At 37.9% G+C, this 14513-nt stretch overlaps 1 protein-coding gene across 1 annotated transcript in view; it reads right to left on the reverse strand.

The window, feature by feature from the left end:
* The window catches only part of LOC150086824 (F-box DNA helicase 1-like), a 501907-nt gene that overhangs the window by 169656 nt on the left and 317738 nt on the right, over window positions 1-14513 (reverse strand). Inside the window, exon 11 of the mRNA XM_090371598.1 lies at window positions 4958-5120. Within this exon, the coding sequence (XP_090227724.1) occupies window positions 4958-5120 (163 nt within the window). The remainder of the gene's footprint in view (window positions 1-4957; window positions 5121-14513) is intronic.

The raw sequence follows: 14513 nt of genomic DNA on the forward strand, positions 1-14513 counted from the left end.
GAAGTAATGCCGGATCATCCAGACAAGACTGCAGTCATAGTGCGACTGAGCATGGGTTTGTTAAGGGAAAGTCTTGTCTGACAAGTTTGATTGGATACTATGATGTGGTCACAAAGGAACTGCATGCAAAAAATAATTTTGATATCATATACTCAGATATTAGGAACGTTTTTGATACTGTTGCACATGGAAGACTACTGTACAAATTGGAGCAGCATGGCATTAAGGGCAAGTTGCTACAATGGATAAAAGGATGGTTGAGTGGGAGAAGACAGAGTGGTTATCAATGGACACTGCTCTTTGTGGACTAATGCTATTAGTGGAGTTCCCCAGAGTTCAGTGTTGGGCCCATTGTTGTTTTCGGTATCTATCAATGATAATGATGAAGGTATAGCAGGGTTAATGTCTAAGTCTGCAGACAATATGAAGGTTGGCAAGGTTGTTAAAGACAGTAACAATAGTACGCTACTGCAACGGGATCTGAAAAGTTTTGCAGATGGGCTGAGAGGTGACAACTGAAGTTTAACATTGACAAATGTAAAGTACTGCATACGGGTAGAAGTACTTAAAGGGATATAGGGGGGGTAATATCCTATGTCTTTCTCTTATTGACTAGAGCTCTTTCCATCATCCTCAGAGGTCCCTCCTTTCCCCTCTTCCAACCTGGACATTTCTGTTCAAGTTGCTTCTTTCCTTCCCTATCTCCATACAATTTCCAGATCTAAGATATATAACAGTTCTTTTAGCAGCAAGGAAATCTGCTGCCCTTCTCCCAGAGTTGGAAGGTCAGCAACACTAGCAGAAGTGAAATGTTCACTAAGTTCTACATACTCAGCTTTTTTCCCTTTGCAAATCTGAACTCCACACCATTAACAGAACACCCTTCTTCCTCCAATTAAAAGTGATTCTCAAAAACAGAGTTTGTTTTAGGATTCTAGGTATCCACTTCAAGTCTTCCTAGTTGGTATTAAAATGTAGTTCCTCATTAGTAAGATTTCATTTTCTTTTTGTTCTATTAATTTTGAAGATCTCAAATTTCACTTTATACTACTGATGTTCCCAAGATAGGGAACATAATGTATAGTATTATGTTTTCTAGCTTATAAAGTAATAAATTTTTCATCAAATGTCATCATTCCATGCTATGTTTTAGGTACAATTTTATTTACCTGTATACAATAACAGCACGAGAGAGAGAGAGAGAGAGAGAGAGAGAGAGAGAGAGAGAGAGAGAGAGAGAGAGAGAGAGAGAGAGAGAGAGAGAAATAAAATAATCAGTAATGTAAAAAGTGCTTACAGAAAACAGCTTATTATCCCAGCATCTATCTCAAATGGAGTTAAATTTCAACTTAAAAAATACAGGGTTATTGCAAAGTAGCTTAACAACTTCATACGCTGATCAGTGGCATGTTATCCTATAGGCAAAAAAGACATCTGCCCTATGGCCCCAATCAGAGAGGGGGGTCCAAAGTGCACTGTTTCAAAAACTCATTGCTGTTTTTTACTAATTCTCCTCAGAAACTGGGGGGTCTTCGTCCTGCAAAACAGGCAAATCAACCAGAGAACACACAATTTACGGACATAATATATAAATGGGTATATGTAAGCAATTATGGGTGGCCCTAAAATAATAATTTGAATTTGTTTTTTACTATTTTTTAAGTGATTTTTATCGGAAACTGAACTTTCTACCTGCCAAGGTCAATGAACTTTGAAAATTAATTTGAAAATTATGTTTTTTTCAAAAATTGTTTTACCAATTTTGATGAAATTTTATATTTAGTTCTTATGTCATATAATTTGTTGTCAAAATAAAATGAAATTGAAAATGTTCTTCATTAGTTTCTTCTTTAGATGGGACCCTCAAATTCCATTTTGCCTTGGGCCCCATGAAAGTATAACGTGCCACTGATGCTGATAGCAGTGTATGTAGATAAAAATATGAATGAATGTATGTATGGTGGTATGGAAAGATAGCTAAATTTCAGTTTTTTTTTTTTTTTATTTTTGGAAACAACTAGTTGCATTTGTCCCCATAGGCACTGCAGTAGCATTAACAAAATGGGAGATTTCAGGTGCAGAAAAACTGTATTGTGTCTTTTAGTTTGAAGAAACCAAATCAGCAGCAGGAACAGTTCAGAGATGATTTTACACTTGTTTTAAGAAGAAGAATGTTCCCAGCAGAAATTCCACTTATCAGTGGCACAGAAATTCATTATCATGAATTTCATGTGATTCATGCAAAAAAACAGGCAGACAAAGTGCAAGTGATGAAACAATAGAGGAAGTGAGATGTACATTTCTCAGAAGCCTGAGAAAATCAGGAACATGTGCAAGTCATAAACTGGGTCAGCCAAAACCAACTATTTGGAAAGTGCTGCATAAATGTTTACAGTTGAAGCCTCACTGCTATCAATTTGTCCAAGCAATCACAAGTGAATCATATCAACTTCTGTGTGAAAAGGCAAGCAAAGCATGATGATGAAAGCAACCTGCCTGAGCATATAGTGTTCGCTGATGAATCCACATTTCATGTTAGTGACTATGTCAACACACACACACACACACACACACACACACACACACACACACACACACACACACACACACACACACACACACACACACACACACACACACACACACACACACAATGTTCTTGTTTGTGACACAGAAAAACCAAGTGAGTGCATACTTGAACATGTTTGTGACAGCTGAAATGTCAGCATGCTCTATGCTTTGAGTTCAGAGAAAGTTTACAGGCCTTTCTTTTTTCATGAAAAAAGAATCACCGAGATTGTTTATCCAAATATGCTTGGGAATTTTCTGATACTACAAATCAGCAATTTGTGCTTCATCCCAATGGACAATTATTCTTCCAACAAGATAGTGCTTCACCTCATTATCAATGAGAAGTGACAGCATGCCTGGATCGGCACTTCATGATACGTAGACTCCATGCCAATAGGGTTTTATCTTTTGGGTTTTTGTGAAGGACGATGTCTATCAATCACCATTACCAAAGAATGTGGATGAATGTAATGTGTAATATAATAATGTAATAATTAATGTAATAGCAAAAGTAACCCCTGAAAGACTGCATAAAGTGTGGGAGAAGCTTGATTTTTGGTGGAATGTTTGTCAAATAACTGCTAGTGCTCATATTCAAATTCTGTAGCTGTAGCTTTAGGTGTTCTTCCTCTTTAATCTGATGTATTTGTCTTCACACAGTTTCTAAAATAATGGTGCTTATAAATGTTTAAAGTTGTTAAACTACTTTGTAATCACCCTGCATAGTGTGTCACAATAATTCTGAATTGCAATATGATAAATCAAAATATTAATCCAACCTTAACCCTGTTAATCCTGTCTCAGTTGGGCCAGGTCAATTCAAAATGTCAGTATTTCGGCAATTTGTGCTTCATCTGCTCTACACAGCTGAAACTACTAATACCTTCTCCCCTTTGGAATTCTCCGCAGAAAATTCCAGAAATTATTGCACAATTAAGAAAAATTCATGGTTAAGCTAAACGTAATTATATGCATAAGTTGATTGACATATATCACTAATGGTTACTGACAAGTTTGCTTCGCTACTGTGTGCTTTCCTACAATTGATAACATTCTCTGGCTTCATCATCTGTAATCACTGATTATGTATACACTTCATGTTTCATGCAGCAAATGCTGCATGAAAGTTACTGTCTGTCAGTAACAGCAGCAATTGCTGCATGAAACATGCAGCAAATGCAGCTGTTACTGATAGGCTCTTGTCTAATCAAAGACAATGTTGAAGGGTGTGGTTTCTAAAATTGCATTTGCTTACCAACAAGGTCTATAAGAGAGTTTTAATCTTCAAAAATTAAAAATAAGTATTTGATAGAGAACATGGATTTTTCACAATTTCTTATTCAGAAAAGATTAAAATATAGGTGGCATAAAAAATGAACAATTGAATTATATTTTGCTGATTTAAAATTTTCCATGACCGCTGATGGGTCATGGTTAATACATATCTAAATAATCTAAATATCAGTTTTGATGGTTAATGCAGCCATCAAAACTGATATTTAGAAAACTGATCTCTAGCAGCTGAGTTTTGTAAAGTATGTGATGTATTTAGCTGTATTAATATTTTTTATAAAACTTGAACAACACTTTTTCTCAGTTGAAGCTTAGAGCTGAAAAAAAAAATTAACTAGTTTATTTATTTACATTCAGTTAACACTATCTATTTAACTATATAATATCGGTGTAGATACACCATAGTTTACCAATAAATCAAACTACGTGCGTAGTGTGAAGGAATCGTTTTTTAATTGTATCTCATATTGTGGCTACCTTCACAACGAGATACCAGGTATTGCACTACTTCGAATAAGTAACGCTTCTCTAGTAGAGAAGACTACTGTTATTTATTCTCAGTGGATACTGCCACCCAGATGGTCACCAATTCAAGGCTGTTGGCCTATCATCAGTGGGTGGGCAGGTACCCTGATAAGGCAAAACATGCCATCACAGCTGCAAAGCGGTTCCACAATATGAGAGATGCCAGATGGTGTATAGAATGATACAGTATTTGAAGATTCAATGTGAAAGACATAATATGATATGGGTTCAAATTAATAATTAAGCATATGTAGTTTACCCATAAATTAAACTACGTAGTTTAATTAAATAAGTTTAATTAAATATTTAATTAGTTAAACTATGTAGTTTAATTTATGGGTAAACTATGGTGTATCTACACAAATATTATATAGTTAATTTAAACCCATATCATATTATGCTTTGAGCATTGAATCTTCAAATACATTATCTATTTAAGGATAGGATGATTCGAACTGAAAGCACTTTTTTTTTCTTTACTTTCATTATGCGATTCCAAAGTTCACAATACAGAACTCAAAAACAAATTTTGATCGTATCGTTAATTATTTTTAAATATCAGATTTACCTGCATTACAATCCTGTGCTTCATCAACAAATATGCAATCATAAATTAACTGTGGTTTTCGTAACTGATATACCTTAAGATAGACATCGTGTGTAGCACGTACTCTTAAATCTTTGGGATTAGACATCATTTTCCATAGATCTTCAGCATCATCAGATATATTCTATGAAAACAAAAAAGCACTTCAGTAATATTGACACAAATTTAAAAATTTTGTACTGCTCCCTTCTTTCTGGCAGTTTTGTTGGCATCTTGAAAAGAGTTTAACAGAGTGTTCTAGAGTGACAGTAACTTGAATTGATTGTAACATTTTATTCTTATTATCAGATAACAGAATTTAATATGTAATGTATGCTGAGTGACCAGATTATCTATTGTTATCAGATAACAGAATTTAATATGTAATGTATGCTGAGTCACCAAATTATCTATTAGGTAACCCATATCACTAAGCAATCGAATGCTCCATCAGAGAGAACTATTTATATGACAGTACAAATATCACATATTTGTACCAGGTTACGTAAAGCAAGTAGGCAAAAACACAGGGATTGCAGTTAAATGAGAGAATGGGACAATGGTGTAACCTAAGTGACTTTGAGTGAAGTTTGATAGTTGGGGGTCAGACATGCTGGTGCATGTATCACAACACCAAGGCCCCTTATGGGGGGTATTCATGTACAAGTATCTAGAGTGTACCGAGAATGGTCCAGAAAGAGAAAACATATGAACAACAGAAATCCTGTGATTAATGACTTCTGTAGTCTATACAGCTTTTCTCAGTTCAACTCAGAGCAACTGTGAAATGACTGTTCATGGATTATGAGACAAATTATCAATAATAGGATACCCTGAATGGTACGTTTTCGAAGGCCAGCACCATTCAATATATCCAATAAATAATTAGCAAGGCTATCTTTTCCTGTTTGTTATCTGCCTGTTTAACTAGATCCAAATTTTCAAAGTTATAGGCATTAAGGCAATTTAAATTTAACAGCAAACAGGCAAAATAACAGCTAGCCCAAAAGATAGCTTTGAAAAAAATAATACAGAAAATGAGAGCCAAAAATACACTGTGCTGCAACTTTATTAGGTACACCTATCTAGTAGCGTGTTGAGCCTCCTTTAGCCTTTAAAACAGCCTGAATTCGTCTAGGCATGGATTTAAGAAGATGCTGAAAACATTGTGCAGGAATGGAGTACCATGCAGACACGAGTGTGTCACGCAGTTCCTTGAGATTCAACAGAGGTGTAGACCTGCAGTGAACAGCCCTTTCCAGCTCATCCCAAATTTGTTCAATAGGATTGAGATCCATCGTTGCTGAGCGGGCCACTGCAGCAAAGAAAAGTCATTGTCATGTTCCTGGAACCATTCCATAGTGATTCAGGCTTTGAGGATAAACTGTCAACATGAACAGATGCACTTGGTCAGCAACGATGTGCCATTCAGACGTGAATCTATGGGTATCAATGGATCCAACGTGTGCCAAGGAAACATTCCCCACACCATAACACTACTCCCACCACCTTGCACAGTAGTCGTCAGACATGATGGGTCATTGGATTCATGTTGTTTTCACCAAATTCTGAGACTTCCATTAACACAATGCACCAGGAACTTCGACTCATCAGACCAAGCAACTGTTTTCCAATCCTCGACAGTCCAGTGCTGGTGTTTTTTTTTTTTTTTTTTTTTTTTTTTTTTATGTGAACCCCAAACACGAGAGGTATTAGAACCTATAGTACTTAGTACCGTGATTGGGTTGGAGGTTGAGAAGACGAAAGAAGATATTTGTTGACATTGGACTTGAACTTCTGTAGATTGTAATTTTCGGGAAATACGTATGAAGGAAGGTTGTTCCAGAAAACGGCAGTTGAATGAATAAATGAGGAAGATGAAAAGTTGGTTCTGTGGATTTGAAGTTGGACAGTAAATGGATGTTGGCTGGTGGCAGCACGTGTTTGGACTGTTTTGAAAGAGAGAGAGCGGGAATTATAGAAGCCAATTCAGAAGAACAGTGGGCATGGAAGTATCTGTAGAAGAGGCATGCAGCAGAAACAGTACGTCTATGAGAAAGCGAGTGGAGAGACTCTGTTAGAGATGAATCATTAATTAACCTAACTGCCCTCTTCTGGCGATATAACTGCCTTCTTCTGATCCATACTGGCGATCATTGATCAGACGGAAGGTTTCTAGGTAGTTTAAGAGTTGGCGGTTAATTGATTTCACCATTACTTTAGAAAGAGTAGAAGTAATTGCAATGGGACGATAATAGGATGGGAGGGATTTGTCACCCTTTTTTGGGAATTGGCTGGATATGAGCAATTTCCAAGCAGAAGGAAAAACACTTTTGGAATAAGAAAGTGAAAAAAAAGGCAGCAAAGAATAGGAGTAAGTTCAGGAGCACAGTTTTTGAGAACAAGTGGAGAAATACCATCAGGATCTGAAGCTTTCTTAACATCAAGATTCATCAAAATCCTTCTGATATCCTTTTGACGGAAAACCACAGGAGGCATAGAAGGGAGCACGTTGGGAATTGTGGGTGTTTTACCAAGATCATTAATACATGAGCTGGAAGAAAAATGGGATGCTAGCAGGTCAGCTTTATCCTTGGCTGAAGTGACAACAGAAACATCTGGTTTGGACAGAGGGGGGAGCAGAGATGGTCAAAAGTTGCGGCCAATAGCTTTGGCAAGAGACCAGAATGCTCGGCTACCATTAGGGCAAGAAGCAAGTTTTCTATTCTTAGCCTGTTCAAATTCTAGTTTGGACTGATTAATAACTGCTTTACAATTGTTGCGAGCTTTGGTGTAGGAAGAAAATGAAACTGAAGAATTAGAAACAAGCCAATTACGATATGCAACGCTCTTCTCTTGAACAGCCTTAGCACATTTATTGGAAAACCAAGGTTTAGATAAAGGACAAGATTTTAAAGTGGAGTGTGGGATAAAGGATTCCATTCCTGCAAGAATAATTTCGCTGACACGATCTGAGCAAACGTTAACATCAGAAGTTTTGAAACAGTAATCCGACCAAGGAAAAGAAGAAAAGAAGTCTCGCAGGTCATGCCATTTTGCATTCTTGTAATGCCAACCAACATGAGGTTGGGAATAGCCATGAGATAAAGGTTCCATTGGAGAAGAGACAATCACCAAGTTGTGATCTGATGTGCCTAAAGGACCTCTCACTTCGACCGTGTACTTAGAAGGGTTGTTTGTGAGAAAAAGATCAAGCGTATTGGCTGTATGATTAGGATTGTCCGATATTCTTGTAGGTAAATGAACAATCTGTGCTAGGTCATTAGTAACTGCAAAAGCCTCAGCATCTCGACCCGCTGGGTCGGTGTGACTAGAAAACGGAAGCCAGCTGGAATTGTGAACATTGAAATCACCAAGGAAAATTACCTCACTGTTAGGAAAGTTGGACTGGAGACAAGTTGCAAAGAGAGGAAGTCAAAGAGCTACAAGTGATTAGTGGAGTTGGGAGAACGGTAGAGACAACAGATGAATTTGACACAATGAGGTAGTGAGATTTTAAGCCAGAGAAGATCAAAGAGAGGAGATTCCAAATTGCCAAGTCTCTGACAGAGAATATCAGAATGGACATATGCACAAGTACCACCTTTGAGGCGAAAGGAATCATACAGCGAATAATTTGGGCATCTGAGATGAGCGGTAGTTGAATCAACAGATAACTGAGATTCTGTCAGAAAAAGTACATGGGGTTTAGCAGACTGTAAGTGGAAATGGACATCGTTGAGATTAGAATTGAGACCATGTATATTTGTGAAATGAATTAGGAAGAGCTTGGAAGGTTTAGATCTTTTCGCAGATAAGCTTGCTCTATTAGTTTGACAATTCATGGTGTATTCAATAGTAAGAAAAAGTGGGTGGGACATTCTGTATGAAGTAATGAAATTTTTGGATATGGCGTACACGTGGTAAGAATATACCCAGATCCTTGACGTAACGTGGCCTCGACAATGCTCCCCGCATACACACTATTCGGACTCCCTCCAGTCACTATCTGGCAGAGTAGAGGTAGCAAGATTATACACTAGCTGATCCAGAAGCCTCCTAGAGAGTTACCAATAGGTTCGATCCAGTATACTAACTAGCGGCCGGCCTGCGAACACCATTTTAGAGCTGGAGCCTCGAAATTTAAGGAATTTTAGATCTCCCCAAGATGTTCGTCATAACCTCAAAAGTCATCAATCATACTGCATGATGGAAGAGATAGGGTTGGTGTTGCTGTGCCCACAGGAGGCGTGCTCTCTTGTTCTTCACTGATAACAAAGGTACGCAATATGGCCATCAGCTGTTGTAGCCGATTCGCGACAAAGTGCAACTAGTGGTCCATTGCAATATTTTGTTCTGCACACCAAGGTTGTATTCTGATGTGATGTGCGACATTGTGGCCCATCTGTTTGTTGGCACAATTCTAGCCATCCTCCTGTGACCTCTCTCATCTACAAGTGATTTTCTTCCACAGGTGTGCCATTGAGAGGATGTTTTCTGTTCGTTGCACCATTCTCAATACACCCTTGAAACTGTGGTGCGTGAAAAGTTCAGGAGAACATGGTAGTAGGTCTTGCACCTACTACCATGCCACGCTCGAAGTCCATTAGATCACTCCTTCTCCCCATTCTTGCTACGGTTTGTACGCTTAACTGACACGAGAAAGGTTGTTCTGCTGCATTTATATCCACAACTGGGGTCATGTGACTTGCAACATTGTGGCACAAACCATTTGTGTGCACAGCAGGGGTGTACCTAATAAAGTGGCAGCACAGGGTGTATATAATTTGAGTTGTGGTGTATTTATTATATTCATGTGCAAAAGAAAGCTTATGCTGACATAAGGGGAAAGGAGGTAAGAATAAGGAAAGCCATAGCACCTCAATTTCCCTCAATTTACTCTAATAGATTTTGAGATATAAAAATTTAGAGTAAGAAAGCAAAAAGCAAAGAAAACAGCTTCTAATAAAGGTACTTTGGATATACCACAAGTGTAACTACCTGACCCTTTAGTAAGGGATCCTGGTATTACAGTATGAAGTTAAAGGATGGTATGTAATAGACAGGGGCTTAGAGGGGGAACAGGTATCCTGTATGTTATCAGACACTCAGCCTAAAACACTGATGGATCCAATATCTCTCTATTACAAAAGATTTAAGAGAAGTCCGGTTGGCCTGCCTTCCTAAAACCCACTCATGCACACCTTCTTGATGGTAAGCTCTGTTATGTCACTTAGGTGGCAACGAACGTGTAGAGTGGTTCTCTTTAAGATGCCTGGTCAGCGTGAAGAGGAAAAGACCAAACCCTCCAGCATATGACAGCACGAGAAAACAAATGGCCCTCATTCCCCAGCAGCTTTCACTCTCCCTGTTACGGTAGCGAAAGGATCAGAGTGGAAGCAGAGGGTGCTAAGAAAAGGCTACCATGCACAGAAACTGAACTTGGCCTGTTATAACGTAAGATCACTCATCGGCGAAGACAGGATATTAGAGCTGGAAAAGGAATTAGAAATTTGTGAATTGGAATATCATCGGTTTGGCTGAAACAACAAGAAGAAATGAATCACTTATAAGTTTATCAAGTGGAAATCTGCTGTACACCAATGGAAACAGTGAAAGGAGTGAAGTTGGAGTTGGGTTTCTGGTCCATAAAGATTTTAAAAACAACATTTTGGAATTCAAAAGTACATCACCAAGGGTGTCAAGACTAATACTCAAGATTTCTAAGAGGTACAAGCTAAAGATTATAATGATTTATGCACCAACATCGAGCCATGATGATGAAGAGGTTGAAGAAATGTACACCGAAATTGAGAGTCTTCTAGATGAGCAGAAAACCCACTACACTATTAATATGGGGGACTTCAATGCTAAGTATGGAAAAAGAGAAAACAGCGCAGAAAGGGGAACTATAGGAAATTTTGAAATTGGTGAAAGAATTGAAAGAGGCGAAAGACTTGTGGAATTTGCAGAATCTCAAGGATCGTCAGTAATGAACACTTTTTTCAAGAAAAGGGTGAACAGAAAGTGGACATGGAAGAGTCCAAATGGATTAACTACTAATGAAATCGACTCCATCCTCACTAATAGAAGATATATTGTGAATGATGTTACCGTCCTGAATAAGGTAAATGTTGGAAGTGATCACAGAATGGTAAGATGTACACTTGATATAGATGTAGGAAAGGAAAAAACTGACTCGAGTAAATAATACAAAGGTCTTTGAGATAACAGAAGAGGAGAAAAAGCAGTATGTACTGGAACTTAAGAACAAGTTTGAGCTTCTGCAGACTGCTCAGGACCAAGATATCGACGAAGAATATTACAACTTTCTGAAAGTGATAAAGCCCAAAAAACCTATAGGGAAAAAGAAATCCAAAGAAGAAAAAATTAGTCAAGAAACACTTGTCATGATGAACCGAAGACGACAAATGAAGAGCAAGAAAAACACTGACAGGGAGAAAATTGAGTATACTGAGTTATGCAAAGCCATTAGAAAGAGACTCAGAGAGGACATAAGAAGATTTAACACAAGAAAAGTAGAACAAGCATTAAGGGAAAACAAAGGATTTAAATCAGCAGCCATGAGCAGTAATACAGAAAGACAAATGAAACTGAAGAATAGTGATGGTGTACTTATAAACAGCAGAGAAGGCATAATTCAAATAGCAGAAGACTACTATAGAGAACTATACAAGGAACAGGGGAATGATGCCAGCAGTGGGGAAGATGGATTTCAAATTAGCAACACATCCAACATACCCGATATTCTTCCTGATGAGGTAGAACATGCATTGAAGAAAATGAAGAATTAGAAAGCCCCAGGGGAAGATGAAGTTACTGTAGAGTTGTTAAAATTGGGAGGAAGAGACATAACACAAAAACTGGCAAGGCTCTTCGCAAAGTGCATTAGAAAAGGTGTGACGCCTAAGCAGTGGAATAATGCAATCATAGTTTTGCTGCATAAGAAAGGAGATAAATGAGAAATTGGAAATTATAGACCAATTAGCTTGTTATCCCACATCTACAAGTTGTTCACAAGGGTCATTACTAACAGATTAGAAAGAATACTTGATGAGAATCAACCGAAAGAGCAAGCTGGCTTTAGGACAGGATTCTCAACTATGGATCACCTTCACGTAATATCACAGCTAATGGAGAAAGCAAATGAATATAAAACACCATTATGCCTGGCATTTGTGGATTATGAAAAGGCATTTGATTCCGTACAGCATAAGGCAATGTTTCGGACACTGCAAAGACAAGGCATAGATACCCCATATATTATGATTTTGAAGAAAATATATGAGTGCTACCTCCTTTATTAGACTAGACAAAGACAGTAGGAAATTTAAAATTGAGAAAGGAGTTCGACAAGGAGACACAATATCTCCGAAGCTGTTTACTGCTGCCCCTGAGGAAGCTTTCAGAAGATTAGACTGGTCGCAGAAAGGAGTCAATGTGAACGGGAAGTACCTAAACCATTTACGATTTGCAGATGACATTGTGGTCATAAGCCACGATCCCAAAGAATTAGAGGAAAATCTTAGTCAGTTATGCACAGTTAGTAAGGATTTTGGACTAAAGATGAATATGGCTAAAACAAAAGTAATGATGAACAAGTATGCCACAGAAAGGGAAATAATGATTGAAGGAGCAGTAATTGAAAAGGTGGAGTCATACACTTATCTGGGACAAGTTATTAGCTGTAATAATGATAAATGGCTGGAAGTCAAGAGAAGAATAAATTTTGGATGGATAGCATTCAGGAAATATAGTCACATACTGAAGAGCAATATCCCAGTTTGTCTGAAATGTAAAATAATGAACCAATGTATACTCCCCACCATAACTTTATGGAAGTGAAACTTGGGCACTTACCAAAAGAATGGAAGAGAGCTGAGAACTACACAGCGAAGAATGGAACGAATTATATTGGGAATCAGACTGTTAGATAAGAAGAGAAACACATGGATTAGGCAGCAAACTGAAGTAAAGGATATTCTTATCAAAACTAAAGAACTAAATGGTCTTGGGCAGGACACATAGCTGGAAGACATGATGACAATTGGACTAAGAAAATAACAGAATGGTATCCAAGAGGAGCTAGAAGAAAACCTGGAAGACAAAGGCGGAGATGGATAGATGAAATTCATGAGTTTGTGGGTAGTAAATGGATGGCCAGTGCTCAAAACAGAAGGAACTGGAAAGTTGCTGGAGAGGCCTTCATCCTGCAGTGGATTGAAAATGGCTGATGATGATGATGATGTAATAGACAAAAATTGGATTATGATAAAGAAACTTAGAATTACAAATTGTAGAATTTATATTAAAGAAATGTTGAAATAAAACAATAACGAAAAATTAAAAATTACCAATTGTAAGGATACTGTAATACAAATAATTAAAATAATTCAACCTATCTGATATAATAATAAAATTGTAAACTAATATACCTGAAATGGTCAATCAAAAGGAACCAATTAAAACAAAAGGAATGAATAGGATTTGAAGCTTACCACCTTTTCCCAGTATAAACAAGGTCTAAATGAATGAATTTTAGCACATGCTATTTATTATAAAACAAAGAGCAATAGTAGCATCCCTCAGTTCAGGTAAATGCAAGACAAACTAAATAAATTAAATAAATAAATATGAGGAGTTTCCGAAAAGTAAGGTAACACATTTTTTCTCTCAATGATGTTGAATAATACGAAGTTGAAATTATACACCAAGAAATAAGTTAACATGCTCTACTTCTCCACAACGGCCTCTGTAGCCGAGTGGTCAGGAGCGGGAGTGCAGTAGCACACACTCTTTGAGTAGACCGGGGTTCAAGCCCCTGACTGCCGAATACGGTCGATCTGCCAACCCGCACTGGACCAGCGTGGCAGATTATGGTCCATTTCCCTCAGCATGAATTGTTGAGGAGGTTTCCATCCTGCAGTGGGTTGATAATGGCTGCACTTTACCTTTTACTTCTCCACAAAGTCTCCAGATTTATTGATGACCTTGTCCCAATGATGGATCTGTTTATCAATACCAGTACCAAAGAAGTCCGTGTCCACATTCAGTAACCAAACATCGCACTGCTCGATGAACTTTCTCATCCATGGTGAAATGCTTTCCTGAAAGGTGTTTTTTTCAGATGGCTAAATAAATTGAAGTTTGAAAGTGCTAAGTCTGGACTCTTGGGGGGATGTGCCAAAGTTTCCAATGATTAGGGTGCAACCACTCACGAGTGGTGGGAAGTGTGTGGAGTTGTGTTGTTGTGCAACAAAATCATGCCACTTTTCAGGAGTCCTGGTCTTTTGTGTCGAATGTTGGCTTTCAGTTTTTCCAATGTTGCACAGTAAAGCTGTGCATTGATTGTTCCTCCCTACGGTAAGAAATCCACCAATAGAATGCCTTGCCGATCCCAGAACACTGTGGACATGACTTTTCGGACACTGGGAACAGTTTTGAATTTTTTGCATGCAGAAGATTGTGGATGTTTTCAGGTCGTGGAGTTTTGTTTGCTCTCCAAGGTAAAGTGATG

This window comes from Mastigoproctus giganteus, chromosome 4 (genome assembly GCF_048544385.1).
Source record: "Mastigoproctus giganteus isolate SK-2022 chromosome 4, ASM4854438v1, whole genome shotgun sequence".
Classification (NCBI taxonomy): Eukaryota; Metazoa; Arthropoda; class Arachnida; order Uropygi; family Thelyphonidae; genus Mastigoproctus; species Mastigoproctus giganteus.